The 16,478-nt window shown below is 31.1% G+C and overlaps 2 protein-coding genes across 3 annotated transcripts; one reads left to right on the forward strand and one right to left on the reverse strand.

The window, feature by feature from the left end:
• LOC109343427 (zinc finger SWIM domain-containing protein 7) lies at positions 120–3,254 on the forward strand. Of its 2 annotated transcripts, XM_019581699.1 has the most exons (6): positions 120–236; positions 353–374; positions 476–581; positions 1,538–1,645; positions 1,769–1,870; positions 3,172–3,254. In XM_019581699.1, exons 1-5 carry the CDS (start codon positions 176–178, stop codon positions 1,868–1,870), a joined length of 399 nt encoding a protein of 132 aa, XP_019437244.1. In that variant the 5' UTR covers positions 120–175; the 3' UTR covers positions 3,172–3,254. The 2 variants fall into 2 exon arrangements, with proteins under 2 accessions (XP_019437244.1, XP_019437243.1); XM_019581698.1 differs by lacking the exon at positions 3,172–3,254 and having other exon boundaries at positions 1,769–2,073.
• Positions 2,663–7,907, reverse strand: LOC109343426 (endoglucanase 9-like). Its single transcript, XM_019581697.1, has 6 exons — positions 7,638–7,907; positions 4,375–4,878; positions 3,929–4,078; positions 3,705–3,816; positions 3,374–3,537; positions 2,663–3,280 (listed from the first exon to the last, which is right to left on the reverse strand). Exons 1-6 carry the CDS (start codon positions 7,836–7,838, stop codon positions 2,954–2,956), a joined length of 1,458 nt encoding a protein of 485 aa, XP_019437242.1. The 5' UTR covers positions 7,839–7,907; the 3' UTR covers positions 2,663–2,953.

Raw genomic sequence — 16,478 nt, forward strand, 5'->3', positions numbered from 1 at the left:
AAAAAGAACTAAGTTTATAATTTAATTTGATTACTTATTTTTTCAAAAAAATAAGCCTAACCTTAAAAAATAACATATATATTTCTTCAATTACCATACCACCAGAGGTTTGAGAACCAGTAAGCTATTGCCTATTAATAAGAAAGTAAAAAGAAAATTGGAGAGTTAAGTGAGAATGGGTACAGGTATAATGGTAGCAGATGCAACGCTGAAGGAAATCGAGTCTACCCGCACAGGTCATCATCTCCCTTTTCTTTCTCTCTATTTTTCTTAACTGATTGCAGATTCTCCCAATTAATACTAACCCATTCAGTTTCATATCATACTTCCCCTTCTATCGTTGCAATAACAGTGAATCAGGATCAAATTTGGACGTAAGTTCATTTCTTCTATTCCACTTTCTTTAATCACAAATCATTATTTTATTTTTATTTTATATCGTGTTTCAGTTTTACCTACTTTGCAAAAAACGCAGTTTACGTTTCATATTTGGCAAGAACCTTGAGGGAGCGATTAGAATATTGGATCAAAGAGGTGTCAAGAGGATTACTGCAGAACCCAGTGGAAGAGTTATCTTTCAGGTTTTACTTTCATTTATTTATTGCACCTTTACCATTTTTCAAAATTCAATAAATCAAAGGATACATTTGACATTCTGAGTTCTCATTAGTCACTAGTGTTTTTAGCTGAATATGGTGGGTTTTGGTTCGGGAGGATAAATGTGCGTAACCTTATTCACAAGCAAATGGATTTTTTCTCGGGTTTGAACTAGTGACCTTCAGGTTAGAAGAGGATAACCTTACGGCTGCGTCAATGCTCACCTTTGACTAGGTAGATATATAGTTATTGAAAACTGAAAATTTTGGATATTGGTTTTATAAAATTTTGGAAATACTTGCAGCTAAAATTTGGCTTAAAATATCTTATCTGACAGGATTTCAAATCTGAATAAAAGAAGCTAAATTTAATTACTTTTTTTGGTTAACAAAAAAATAGATTATGGAAGGTCAAAGACTCAAAGTTAGAGAAGATAACCGACCTCAGCGAGAATTTACATACACGAGAGTCGAATCCAAGCCATAATGTAGGAGAAGGCTCGACCAACTGTGTTAATTCTGATGGGATTATAATAATAGTCTTGATCCGTATAGTTACGTCAGTATTTAAGTAATGAGTTTTCTTAAATGCAAATGCGTTTGAAGTATTCCTCCTGTTATAAAATAGGACAGTTAATGCTTATCTTATATGCCTAATGTAAATTCACTTGCCATCTCTAGGAGACTACGATAAAGGGCATGTCCACTTTCCAACATAGGATTAACCATAATGGTGTCACAATCTTCATCTTACAGAAAAGACATTTGAAATCATTTTTAATTATAAGAACTTGTTTAAATGTTTTTGAAGAAAAGTAAACAATAGAAACCAAAGCTGTAATTTAGCCGAGAAAGGAATTAAAGTTGCCTGACAATTTTGAGCATATAAGAATCCATTCAGGTGTTTGATTCAGATAATGCTTACCACTCCACTTGTTTAGGTTACAGGAGAATCCCGAAGGAAAGACAAGTATGTGTGTTTTCCTGAGAACTTTTGTGCCTGTTGTTCTTTCTTCTATGACGTTGTGAACAGATCAGAACAACTTTGTGTAAGGCCAGAAGCCTTCATATCCATTGTTTGATTTTCACCAATTGCTTATAAACATTCATATCAGTCTGATGCTGAAATATAGAATATCCGTTTTTGTTTCTATTTTATTATTGTGTTCCAGTGTAAACATCAAATAGCTACAAAACTCGCGGCATCATTGGGAGTTTGTGTCGAAGCTAAGGTTTCTGACGAGGAGTTAGCTTTGTTGCTGTCTAAAATATAGGTATTGTTTTCTGTTTTTTTCTTTCTTTTGGAGGAGGGTGAGGATTAAGAAAATATAGCCCATGCATTGTGGAATAATGTTTATTTACATGATGAATATTATGGGGCAAGAAACTTCATATTAGATTTAGGTAACTGTGATGATCTCAAGAGCCTGTCTGGTAAACTTTTTCGTAGGTAAAGAACACCTTCCTTGTTAAATTAAAAAAAAAATGAACTATTAAAATGTGTGTTTAGATGGACTCATGAAAAAGAAAAGGCGTAAGCACCAAAAACTGTTTGTGTGGTTGATACATTAAGATATGTTTTTGGCTTTGAGAACTATAGAGTTTCTGAAGCTAGTATTTTTGGCTTTGAGATAAACTTATACAGTAGGTTTAGGCTAAGGAACTGAGTTCATTCTTGTGAAAAGATTCAAACTTTCAGCCTAAATATAAATGTAATTAATGATACAAATTTAAGTTCAATCATAATAACATATAAAAGGGATAAAAATTAAAAGAAAAAGTGTGATTCAAGAGAGTACAGGGTGCATTTTTTCTGATAATTTCTGATGAGAAAACTTGCCTATTGAGTTATCATGAGTCCACAATTTGTTATGTCTACATCTCATAAAACTTAAAATTGTCAACTATCTATCTACTTTGCATCTTCCTTTAATTTCCCCCCACTAATGGTTATCAATTTTACACATTATCGTGTTGTCCTTTAAATTTTAAAATGCCTCATGAATTTTAGAGGATTTAAATTTAGCACTTGTGACTTACCATGAAAAGGAAAGATATAGAAGCAGAAGAGGTAAGAGCACAGGGATAGAAGGGGTTGTCTGATTTATAATATATGATAACATAATTGTTTAGGAGATTTGATACAGCACATGGCATAATACAAAGTAAACAAGTTGGACAACACTTACTAGAACTTAAGTTTTTGTGTCAAATGACTGGAAATGAACACTTCTAACTTCATAGTCTACCATCTTTTTTTTTGAGTTGGTAGACATCCCTTTGTTGGGTAGAGATAAAGATTATCTACAGTTCATGACCGAGTCCTAATTAACCCCGTGAAAGCCACTAATCAGACATTAATGTATACCAGCAAAGTATGCTAATGGTCCAACAAAAGCACCATTGATGTAAGTTGCTGGTTCAGAGTGACTGTAATCTTCACGGAAATCAGGGAATTGATCATTCTGATTGGGACCTCCAACTATGGCTCCAACTAATATGTTAGGGTTTGGATTCGATGAATAAAAAAATGAGTCAAAACCTCCTTGACAGCCTATCCTTTGTGGATGAGCAGCTATTGAAGGCAAGGAAGATCCTCTGTGGTGAATTCTCTTGGGAAAGTTTGGACCGTAACCTACCATGTAGGACATTTTTAATGGGTTTTCTCCTAATATGTAGTCCACCTGGAAATTTAAAACAAATTTGGTTAACGATGGAATCGACAAAGAAGAGGAGAATATTAATCTCACAGTGGTGGAAAGAAATGAGACACTTACCTGTCTTTTTGCAATGTTTCTTATGGTATTTGGAGTGACGACAACGTTGCCGCATTTGAATGTGTGCTTTGTCGCTGCCATGTACTTAGAATAAGTTGTAAGCAAGAATGTTATAGAAGTCACATACTGCAGGTTGCTATCAGGATGCTTGATCATTAGCCCCCCTACACATCAATAGAAGTAATGCATAAAATAGTGTCCTTTAATACTTTTAAAGCCCTTCGAAGTACATTGATTGATGATACAAATTTGTCATATTTAACAGATCAATGTAGACATGGATACATGCAACCTGTTTTTTTGAAATTCTAAGGTCTAATGTTGCCTTTACCATGTGTGTATTGTGTACTTGAATAGGGACTATTAGGCAAGATCTTGCAGATGAAATTCTCAGCTTCTTGATTATATTGTTCAAAGTTCTTATCACCATTCAGCAGTGCTCTCTGCATTTACAATTAAGAGAAATAGAAATAGAAACCCAATGAGTGAAACAAACTTCAAGCAAAAACATTGACTCTTCATATTTTTTAACACTTGGACAAGAGATATATTTACCCTTGAAAGAAGGACATGTGCACCAGCATATTTGTTGTCCCAGCTGAATATATCAGGTTGATCATCAGCTCCCAAAGACTTAACTAAATTATAGTATTTAACATCGTTTGTTGCTCTGAAAAGCCATGCAGCCCCCCATAATAGCTCATCCTGAATACAAATAGAGCTTATTAAGACAACAAATTCTCTTACCTTATCAAACAATTTTGATTTCAAGCATAGCAGTTGGCGAACAATGTTATCGGCGTTTGATAGAGCTTAGAGACCTTACGGGACCAGCGTATAAAAATAGGCTATGATCTTCCTGTAAGATTTCTTTAGCTTATCGAATATGGTTACAAAAAATAAGTCGTTTTTAACTTGTTTTTAAACTAGTCTATTGAATAAACACTTAATTATGTTGTTTACCGAAATGCGCCCTAGGTCACACCAGAGTTTGATTTTACCTTAAAACCAGAGTATGAGCAATAAAAAGGGCAGGCTGCAGATCCAAGTGAGTCACTGTAAGAGCCTTGATATTGCAAAGCAAATTGGTAAACATTTTTGGCTGTCCTTAACAGCATCTTAGAATATGTTGGATCAACCTTCCTAAAGACAACATATGCAGCTGCAAGGGCAGCAGCAGTTTCAGCAGCCACATCTGAACCAGGGTTCTTGGAAGAGACCCAATACACAGTTCTTGAAGTGTCCATGTCCTCTGGTCTCTCCCAACATTTGTGATCCACATTTGGGTCTCCAACTCCAACATAAAGCTTACCAGTGGTGGATGTGGCACATTTCAAGAGGTAATCTGTGCCCCAACGAATTGCATCTCTTGCTTCTTTGATATTGGAACCCATTCTCTTCCCATATTCAATTGTGCTCCATGAAAGCATTGTTGTGGTAAATGCCATTGGAAAGTTGAATTTCACATTGTCCCCTGCATCATAGTAGCCTCCACTTAAGTCCACCTGCCACACAATGTTAGGCTTTGTAAGACACATAGTTCAGTTGGATATAACTATTTTGGGTTGGGTTCCCATAATGTACTTTTGTTTAATGTGCAATAATCCAGACCAATGAATTTGATGATGAATTGGTGAGATCATTATATACAATCGACGAGTCAACATTCTCTTATCTAAATTTATGCATGTTATTCTGACTGGTTTGATTACTTGTAGGGTATTAATAACAATAATTATTATACTCGGAGAAGAGAAGAAGTTTCTATCAACTCCTTTTCAATGGAGCAGCACAAAGCTTTTAAAGGGTATGTTGAGGTCAACATTCTCTTATCTAAACCTTTTCTGAAAATGATATTATTATAACATAAAATAATGGATACCATTCTATATTCTTTTAAGTTATAAATATAAGTATATCTTTCAACTTCATAATTGAATATGGAATTAGATTCCGTTGCTTCACACTAAAGGGTTATGATAAAATGAAGAAAGAGGCTATTTGTCTTTATTTTGTAAAATGCATAAGGAATCTTTCAATATAGTGTAAAAGTAATAGAGTCGTTTCATTTAAAAGTATTTGGAAAATCTTCAAAAATAATTTAATAACATTTCAAAAAGAGCACTGAAAAAATCAAGGGTTTACTCATAGTTATTAAACTTGACTTGGACTGGTCGGACCAATTTGGCCGAGAACCAATAGCTTGACCGGTTTGACTCACTCTTCCGACTAATTATGCATCAAGACTAGAATGAATAGATTCGATTCTATTAGTATAAAACTAGTGATTTAGTTGGTTGAACCAGTTCGACTCGTTCGAGTGAATCAGTTTAAAAATACTAAAATAACAACTTCTTAGAGGAAAAATTATACTTCTTTCAACTTATTTGTAATTAAATATATCATTACTATAATTATAGTTGTTATTTGTTAGTTTATGCTGAAACAAAATTGTTGTGTTTATTTAGATGTAAAATTTACTTGTGCATTTTTGTTGTGATTAAAGTGGAAATTTATGTTGTTCGACGATGTTTTTATCTTATTTGTGACATTTTGTTATATTAAAATATTTTATCTTCGTTGTTTTGATAAAGACTTGTGTCTTTACCAAAAATGATCAATATTTGTGTAATCATAAATTTTTATCTTAGAATAAAAATATATTAAATACTGTCATTTTATGAATTTATTAAATTTTTTAATATAATTAGTCAATCGGACCCACCAGTGATCCATTAATCAGTATCTTAGTCTAAGTTAATATTCAATCTGAATTTAATAATATTGGTTTTACTTGGTACATTTTTTTGTAAGTTTTTCCATCACACTTATGTTTTTTAAATGTACTTCCGTTATTTTATTAAATGAAAGAGTTTAATAGATTCTATCTTCAAATTTTATGTTAAAACATATAAAAGTATATTTCTATATCTATTAAAAAATTGTAATAGTGTAATTTCAAATAAATTATATAAAGTAAAAAATGTCAACCACTTTACTGATTGACCTTTTGCGCATACAAATTGTCAACATAAGTACGAAGTAGCACTTTCTCATGTAGTAATTAAGGAGGATGGCAGGATTCATATGTTTTATTTTATAAAATGTGTCACTCCATGTGTCACTTGATGTAATTGGTAAGAAAAAATACTTCAATATTAAAATTTTAACTTAAATACTTTATTCACATAGAATAACATATTTTGTAGGACAAAAAATGTGATTTCAGCTTACTAGTATATTATTGAGGTGATTTGGTGGGATTATTGACACTGTCTCCAAATTATTTTATTGCTGTGCCCATTCACGCTCTTAGTTGATTAATGGTAATTTTATCGAATAAATAAAAACTCAAAAAAGAATGATTATAATATATGTTGGAGATTGTAAAACATAAATAACTTAAACTTTTCAAATCAGAACTTATAATCTTAGGAGTTTTCTGAAATCTAATAAAATATACCCGCAAGCTTGTTTTTTATTAGATAAATATGTTGACGACTTATAATATCCTCTAAAACCTTGTCAAACACACTCGGCATATAAAACTCTTGATTTATAGAAAATATAGATAAACAACTTAGAGTGTAAATGATATCACTTTAGTCACTTCCTTCTCAATTCACACTTAGACAGGGTGAAAAACCAATTCATGTCAACCAAAATGTAAGCATAAACTAAATAAAATTGCATTGAAGCAGAATAAAAGAATACCCGACAACAAATTAAGAGATACATACATGTAAACATAAATTATAATCTCAATAGTAATAAATTAAGCAAGATATATAAGATGTGATACTAATGAGTTGCTCCTCTGAAGTACTAGAGAGAGTTTAGTACTATAATGTAGGAAAAAAATACTTTTTAATTTTGTTAAGAAATAATTTAAAATTATTACCGTTAAAATTTTGGATTTAATATGTATACACTGACAGTATAAGAGTTTCTTACACTGTCAGTAATCATCTACCGTTAATTTGTTAACAATTATTAACACAAAAGTAATACAAATAAATAGTGGATAATATACTAATAGTGTAAAAAACTTTACATTGTCAGTATATAGATTTTATACTATAAAATATTTTTTACCACTTGTCATAATCAACTTTCCATTCTGAATTCTCCAGTCCTCATTCCTTCTATTTTGTTCATAAGACCAAGACAAAATTAACTAAAACCACCCAAAAGAGAATTTTAAGAACTTCATAAGAGGAAGAAGAAGAAAAGAGTGAGAGAAGGAAAATGAACTTTGACATACATTGGCTTTGGCACCATCATTTAGGCCAGAATTGGACCTCCATTTAATTTGTTGGTTTGGAGGAAGCTTTCCTGACCTTTGCCCTTGGAAGAACAACAATGATTTGGCCAATGCTTCTCCATAGTTTGGGTTGCATTCAACATTTTTCATCACCAACAACAATGTTAGTAACACCAAGAAAGATAATGATGAACTTCCCATGCTCAATGGTTAGTACCTTACCTTAGAGAAGCACCAAAGTGTTATTTATGCTTTGGAATTTGTTAAATTATGACTTTGGGTGAAGCAAATGAGGTATATGATGCCCCTTTTATAATAACTAGAGGAGACTCAATCACATGGCATAAATCATGGCTTTTTTAGGGGAAATAGTAATTATACTGTTTTATTGACTTCCATAATTAATAAACTAAATTGGGTTTTGATAATGTTGAAATGTTGCATGGGATTTTAAAAATATGAAATATGTTGTTAACATTATTACAACATTTACTATAAGTAAAAGTAAGTTTAAAAGGGTTTTCTAACATTCATATGTCACCATTTTTACCCTTGGTTAATGGTCGAACAAATAATCCACATTTATCTTGAAATAATCACTTGTATTCAATTTATTAGTTGCAATTAAGTTTATATTAAAGTGAACAGTTGAATATGTATTTATCATCATAATTAAGTCACAGTAGCTTTAGAATTAAGACTATATATCAAGTTGTGAAACTATTGCAATAATTTTCAAATACTTATTTACACTTCTAATCCATCAATCACCATTTCGTAAAATAAAAAGAACTTAAAATATGCTTAGTTGATTTAATGTGTGAATAAAAAATTTAGAGTGAATTTCTCCTCAAATGAAATAGAATTTTATTTATTACGTACCCATATGTGGTGATATACCAATACCATATAGCACTGAAGGAAAACATAAATATCAGTAATAAATTGTGTCACATCTTTAACATGATAAGAACACATGAAATTGAAGGATCTTTAGCATGAAAGCTTCAAAAAAAACACATGACCTAATCATCTAATTATGTTCCTCTTATGATCAAGTTATGCATGCTCCACCATTACATTGCCCTTAAATCACTACAATCCAAACCCTTAAATCATTTTTAGGGAAACAATGTAAAAGGTGACTCAACCTCCTAAACTAAAAGTTCAAAATTCTCAATATTTTTCGTTGTTTTATGAGGCAAAAATGTATGTCATGTATGAGTTTTATACACTGTTACTGCATCATCTATCGTTTAAATTTAATTATCATTGACTCTTCAAAAAAGTAACATGAATTATGGATGATATATTATATGTGTATAAATCGTTACACTAATAATAAATAAATTTTACACTGTTTTATTCTCCTTGTCAAAATTAATACATGCTCTCATTTTTTGATATTACACAAAATGGGCCTTGAATTGCTCAATGAAACCAGATTGTGGATCCAAAATAAAAGGAATTAATTAGCATAATCATACATATAATCTCTCTTGCTTTTTCATTGTCTTTTGCTTTCAAGTGTGGTGCTTTTCTTGGTATCTCCCATTCCCAATCCCTATATACCTTTTTCCCATATCCTTTAAGACCAAGACTCCAAAACACCTTTTTGCAAGATTCAACTATATTTTGAGTTTAATAGTATAGAAACAAGTATGTATATTATATGAGTTTTAAATATTATTCATTATTTATGTATAATTATTATAGACTTTAAAAAAAAGTAATACAAATAAATGATCGATAATATACTAATTGTGTATAAACACTAAGAATATATTGATATCATTCTTAATAGTGTATCGACGTTACAAGGCAATACATAATTTTTTATATTATAACATATAATTAATAAGAACTATAGTGAATGATAAAGTTGTCCCACCAGGTATTTAATCCTAAACTCTAACTAGTCACTCCATATCATTGATTACATTGGATCAATCATCTGTTAATTGCTGCGCCGGTTCCAATGGTATAAAATACTTTTTAAGTCAGTAATGGAAAAATAGAGATGATATAGTTGTGATTTTATTTGCCAAGTAAATAAAAGTCTTTGACTGCATGGACTTCGGTGTAAATTAATTATTCAGAAGTCTTCATAATTTTCTTAGAGAAAATATTTGAATTCATATGATTATGATTTTGTTGGAGATATTTAAGTATGAAGTCTCACATTGAATATAAGAAGATGATTAAAAGAGTATGTATGTGGAAAAAACATGTGAAATTATTGTTTTAAGATTTTAATTCAAGATGTAATGTCTAATGATACAACCATAGAACTTCACACTTTCCATAAACCAGTAACAATGTGACTCCCCAGTAGTTTGAGGCTCCTCGGTTGCAGATGAGTCCAACAAGTGGAATCAGATGTGACGGTTCGACTAAGACTTTATGGACTTACGTGGATGGATTATAAGCATCTCGTACTCACACTTAAGATGATATTGTTGGTTATATTCAAGTGTGAAGTCTCACATTGGATAATGAAGAGATGAATGAAAAAGTTTATAAGTGGAAAATACTCATTAGACAATTGCCTTGATGTTTCGGTTCAAGACGTGAGCTCACAATAGCATTTTATACAGCCCGGTTACAATGAGACTCTATGATAATTAGAGGTTCACCTATTTCAGATGGGTCCAACAAGTCCTCTAAAAGACTTTGATTCTCAAAGATGTTATGAACACTCTAGATATGAGGAATAATTTAGTTTCTAATACTTTTCTAAATAAGGTTGGGTTCATCTAGACAATAAAAGCATACTTATATACTCTTAGTGACATATTTAAATAAAACATTGATATGGATGAAATTACTCATTCTATTTACATGTCATGTCATGTGATTTTGATATTTGACTCATATAAATAAACATATTATTTCTAACATTAGTAGCTTAGGAATAATTGTAAAGTTACCTGTGAATAATCATGAAAAATGTGATTTTTATAATCAATCTAAAATTACCAATAAATCACATTAATCATCCATCAGAGAATCTGAATCATTTGATTTAATACACTTTGATGTATGTGAATTAGATGAAATTTTAACTAAAAATAAAAAAATAATATTATACCAATTTTATTGATGATTGTTCTGATTATATATGTGTTTATCTCATGGAAAATAAAAGTGAAGCTCTTGATATGTTTAAAATATATATGACGCCCAAGTTGAAAATCAATATAACATAAAGATTAAGAAACTTTAAAGTAATAAAGACATTGAGTATGATTCTAGTTTGTTTAATGAATTTTACAAGATTCATGGAATCATACATGAAAAAGCAGCTATGTATTCATCTGAAACGAACGGTAAAATCGGAAGAAAAATTATAACTCTTAATGAATTAGTTGTAGCTATCATGTTAAGTTCTGATCGATGTTGCATCTTCATGGTGAAGTGAAATATTATTAACAATATATTATGTACTAACAGAGTTCCCAACGCAAAAGTCAAAACATCTTCCTACGAGATATTAATGAATAGACAACCAAATTTTTCTTAGTTGTGAACTTGAGGTTGTTTGGCTTATGTTCAAATCTTAGACCTATGGTAGTTAAATTCGCAAGCAGAGCCTATAAATGTGCATTCACTAGGTATAATGTTAACTACAAAGCGTACATGTTTTATTATATGAACACAAAAGTGATCATAAGGTCTAATGATGCTGAATTTTATGAAAAACAAATCTTTCAGATTAAGAAATAGTGGGGCTCCTCAACTTGTTCACTCTTGTGATCCGGAATAGTGATAACAAATGCAAACATAAAATTAGAACCTAGAAGAAGTAAGAGGACAATAAATGCTAAAAAGTATGAGTTTGATTATGTGACTTATACATTAGAGGAGGATCCAAAAAATCTCAAAGAAGCATTTACATCATTGAATGCCGAATTATGGCAAGAAGCCATGAATGGTGAGATAATTTCTCTAGAATCTAACAACACGTGACATTCAGTAAATTTGTCTCATGCTTGCAAACTTATTGGTTGTAAATGGATTAGATGATAAATACAAGGGTCACCTTGTAGTAAAAGATTTCACGCAAAAAAAAAGTGGATTTCTTTGACATCTTTCTACCAACCACCAGAAAAACACCCCTTAGAGTATTGATTTCTCTTGTTGCTTTATATGATTTAGTAGTACAGCAAATGGATATTAAAACATTTTTTAAAAATGGTGAAATGGAAGATGAAATCTAGGCGGAGCAACGTGAAAATGATATTTGTACTATCATATGTATTTATGTAGACGACCTAATTATATTTTGTTCCAACATTCATGTTGTGGTTAATATGAAATCATGATTGTGTAAACCTACTAGCACACTGTATAATTCGATTTTAATTTTTTTGAACAATGGTGAATGTTTACGTCAAAATGAGTATGCAAAAATCATTGACATCTTTAGATATGTCACTAACAGTACTAGACCCGACATTGCTTATGTCATGAGATTTTTGTGCAAGTTTACCATATGATCAAATATAGAGCATTGACACACTATTAAGAGGGTCATGAGATACTTCAAGAGAACCATGAAAATTGGGTTACATTATAAAAGATTTCTCATTATCCTTGAATGAATAGTAATGCAAATGGAATACTCTCTCAAATGATTCCAAGCAACTAGTGGCCATATGTTTAGCATACCTGGATGGGCTGTTTCTTGGAAGACAATGAAACAAACTATCTTAATCGCCTATTGTACTATGGAATATAAGATGATAACACTAGCAACGACTAGTGAAGAAGCAAATTGACTAAGAGACATGCTTGTAGAGATTCCCTTAAGGGACATACTGATACCATTTGTTCGATCGATTATGATACAACCATGACTATTTCAAAAATTGATAATCGCTATTACAATGGTAAGAAATGGAAAATATGTTATAAGCACAAGGCTATTAAAGAGTTACTCTCAATTGGAGCTGTTAGAGTGTATTATATATGCACTTATGAGAATCTACCAGATCCTTTGACGAAAGGACTCGTCAGAGAGAAAGTCAATGAGACTATTTCCCTTAGAAAGATGAGTCACTCTTGATGATAACCCGACCTTGCTGATTAGAGATCCCACGAAGTAGGTTCAATGAGTAACAAAATGATATATGATGAACATGTTATATAAGAGGCATGATTCCTGAAGTAATAAGAGGTTGATGTAATATAAAATTTTAATTATATTTATACTGTAATTGGAGTGAGGTACATAGACTACAAGAGTACTCCTGATAGACTTAATTGTATGAATGTCGAAATAGAGACTGCTTCTTATGAAACTTTTCGCACACAAATTTTTACAGTGTTAACTATGGACGTGCATGACCTTTAATGATTGGGCTTTATAGAATTCACCATTGAAAAAGTTGTGTGATTTGATGTTAGAGTATAGTTCAATACTACGGATCACTCTAGTAAAATATGAATCTTACTCACTACGCAAAAGTTCAAGACGTAAGATAACTTTGTTTATGCATAATCTTTATATAAGTATTTCTTTTTTAATTTAAAGTGGGGGATTATTAGTTTTTTTTAAAAGTGTAAAGTAATAAAAAGAAGTCCAACATTGGGTAGAGAAAACACTTAAAGAGTGTTTATATATAAAAGTTGTTCTTCTTGGGATGTGGCCCGACAGGAACATGAGTTTTTTGGTGGGAAGGTTGCTCACCACATGACCACAGACGTGCACATTCTATCACCTGGCTAGAAACCACTCTAATCGTGTTCGGGGTTAGGTTTGTAAAACTTTTTAAAGAAATTGTTTATTTTATTTAATAAAAAACAGTCTATATCAGACATGTCAACGGGTGTTCGACATACGTCTTGAATGTTTGGCATGTGTCACACACATTTTAAACGTTGGGCACACGTCAACGCACACTCCACCTATACTTCATCTTCCTCTTCATTTCTTGTATTATATGCGATCTGGTTCAATGTATTTTTGGCCATCTGGGTTGCCAAATCCTATAAATAGAGCCTTCGAGCTCTTTGCAAAATGTACCACTCTGGACCCATTTCCTCAACTTCTTCTTTCTCTAGAAAAGCATATTTGGCCATCTTCTCCCACTTTCTTTCTGTGGTACTTTAGAATGGAAGTAGCCATACATAGTGGCAATAGCAATAGTTGTGAGTATAATTTTAGAACGGTTCCTACAATACAGTGTGTGTCAGATATAATAACATGTACCATTTTATGTTGGGTTTAGCAGTACCATGCAACATCTTAAAGAAAACGATTTAGTATGTGACTTAGTCAATAATTCTTGAGTGTCATCTTTTTTCTATCATTTGAAATTTTTGTTATGGTATATTTAGTACAATTGCAGTAGACATCATTATGATGACTATCAAAATCACAATATCATTATTGCAATTGCAATTGTGAAGTCTAATTTAAAAAATTGATACTTATATTATGGGTGGAGACTCATTGCTTTTCTTTCCTCAACTCTACTAAGAAATATGTTGAGAATTAAGTTAGAATGGGCATTTTTTTGGGGTAAGATAGGACTTGATTCTTAGCACAAAACAAAAGGTATTAGTAGTAAAAAATGAAGTAGAAAAATAAACTATGAAAAAATGCTAACGTGTAGCTTGTTGATTATTACCACATATTTTGCATATTGATGCATGAATAACTAAGAGAAGTTGAAAAGTGAGAATCCGTGAGATCCTTATGTACCATGCATATGGTCACAGAGTCATGTGCATAAAGAAGGCCTTCTAGGTCACTTTCCTCATTGTTCTACTCTAACTACAAATAGCTCTTGATTTTAACGTTACGCTAGAGTAAGTAAAAGATCGATAATAATTAGTATTATATAACAATATATATTTTTTGGGTAAAATAAAACAATTGTTTGATTAGTAATATTCAAAATGTAATCTAAGAACTCGAGATATCAAGTTGGGTTTCCAATGATTCCATATTTTTATTGATTAAGTACTTGATCGATCATATGACCCTCCGAGATTAAAAATGGGCACGTCAATTTAGTGCTACTTTGGTTTATATTTAGCATTATCTAAAGCAATATTCAACAATGCCAACTTGTAGCTTTTCATATAGTTTATGTCTTTTCGAAATAATCAATAAGTTACTAGAATTGTTCGATAAACAAAAATTAAACAGAGTTTGTAGTTTTTAAAAAAAATGAGTTTTTAGCTTTTGAAATCTATCTTTCAGAAAACTACTTGAAGTAACATTAAGAAAATGAAAGAATTTTTCAATAATCCGTTTACCAATTTTACTCTTCAAATTATTTAAAAATTACATAGTTATCTCTAACAAAAAAATTATATTATTATTTTTTATTTATTTTTCAAAATTTCAACTAATTTAAAAGTTAATCTTACATAGCAACTTTAGTTGAATAAATTACTTACATAGCTACAAACTTACGATTATCTTCACAATTATAAGTACCAAAAATTATAAGTTGATAGCGTAAACAGCATTAGTTTCACATCACCTCATGCATATTTAATTTGGTGAGATCATTTAATAGATTATTTGTAACTTGCTTTAAATTTCAAAAGTGTAGGGTTTTCTTGTTTTTTTGGTTATCGTAGGGTTTTCTTTTGGTATAGTTCAAACCTAGCTTTTTTCTTCTGTAAAAATTCTTGTTATATATTGGAGCGTGTAAAATAATTAGACATTGATTCAGTAGTACAAATTTCACTTAAATCCCCATGTATCATTTCAAGTCAAATGTCAAATAATCAAGAAAACGTTAGTCTAGTCTAATAGTGTAAGACCTCACTTCAATTTCTATAAACGACACTTGTTAGGAAAGACAATCACAACCCCTAAAAGAAATTAGTTTATTGTCCAAAAAGGTGAAGAAATATCATTAGTAGTACAAAAAAAGTTCAATATTCAATTATTGTAAGCCATAGTTATCGTTAGAGACAATCACACATATTTCGAAATAGACTATTTTCTTTCCTTATTTAAAAGAATGCCATTAGTTATATAAAAATAAATTAGGAGCTTGTATATAATGAAATATTGCCATACCTTTAGAAAAATAAATTTGAGCTTGTATAGTGCTCAAATGAAATGTTGTCACCACCAATCACTTTGAAGCTTGGAACCGAATCTAAACCCAAAATCATAAAGAAGAGAAGAATTTGCCAATCATTAGCGTCAGTTACTTTGTAACTAGTAGGAGACCCATGCATTTTCACGGGTAGTAATATATATTAGATGAATTTAATTAAAAAACAACATGCTAATTTGATAGTAACAATGTCATTAAAGATCACGTTATAAAGTTTGGTTTGTATGCATTTGATCCTTCATGTAGAGCTGTTCAAGAATGAGATAACATTGAAGTTGTTATTAAAAAAAAATATTAGTTACAAAGAAATATTTGAAACATAATGTAACATAAGTTGTAGAATACATGTTAAAAATTTTGGAAAACTTCTTTATAAACCACATTTGTTGTTGTCTTTATTGGTTTACCATCCTTGTCATGTATCAATATCTTTAATCCTTTTTCGCTTTATACTCTTGAAACAACTACATACAATTGACCATGACTGATTACTGGTCTGGGTAAATACAACCCCACACTTTCTAATGATTGACCTTGTGATTTATTGATTGTCATTGCATATGAAACAATTATAGGGAACTGCCTTCTGATAAGCGAGAAAGGCCATGGAGCTTGAGATGGTGACATTGATAATCGAGGAATATAAATGATGTTTCCAAATGTTTTTCCCAAACATAATTTTTGCCTCAAGTACATGATTAGCCATCTTAGTAACAACTAATCTTGTACCGTTACACAATCCTTCAGACTG

The sequence above is a fragment of the Lupinus angustifolius genome, chromosome LG03, assembly GCF_001865875.1.
Source record: "Lupinus angustifolius cultivar Tanjil chromosome LG03, LupAngTanjil_v1.0, whole genome shotgun sequence".
Lineage (NCBI taxonomy): Eukaryota > Viridiplantae > Streptophyta > Magnoliopsida > Fabales > Fabaceae > Lupinus > Lupinus angustifolius.

What these genes read in the sequence shown, in the direction of transcription:
- LOC109343427 (XM_019581699.1), top strand. Translation starts at nt 176, where the DNA reads ATGGGTACAGGTATAATGGTAGCAGATGCAACGCTGAAGGAAATCGAG. An exon ending in AATCGAGTCTACCCGCACAG is followed by an intron (nt 237 to 352) that starts GTCATCATCTCC and finishes TTGCAATAACAG; the next exon opens with TGAATCAGGATCAAATTTGG. An exon ending in GTGGAAGAGTTATCTTTCAG is followed by an intron (nt 582 to 1,537) that starts GTTTTACTTTCA and finishes CCACTTGTTTAG; the next exon opens with GTTACAGGAGAATCCCGAAG.
- LOC109343426 (XM_019581697.1), bottom strand. Translation starts at nt 7,838, where the DNA reads ATGGGAAGTTCATCATTATCTTTCTTGGTGTTACTAACATTGTTGTTG. An exon ending in GCTCATACTCTGGTTTTAAG is followed by an intron (nt 4,079 to 4,374) that starts GTAAAATCAAAC and finishes ATTTGTATTCAG; the next exon opens with GATGAGCTATTATGGGGGGC. An exon ending in GAAACATTGCAAAAAGACAG is followed by an intron (nt 3,281 to 3,373) that starts GTAAGTGTCTCA and finishes TTAAATTTCCAG; the next exon opens with GTGGACTACATATTAGGAGA.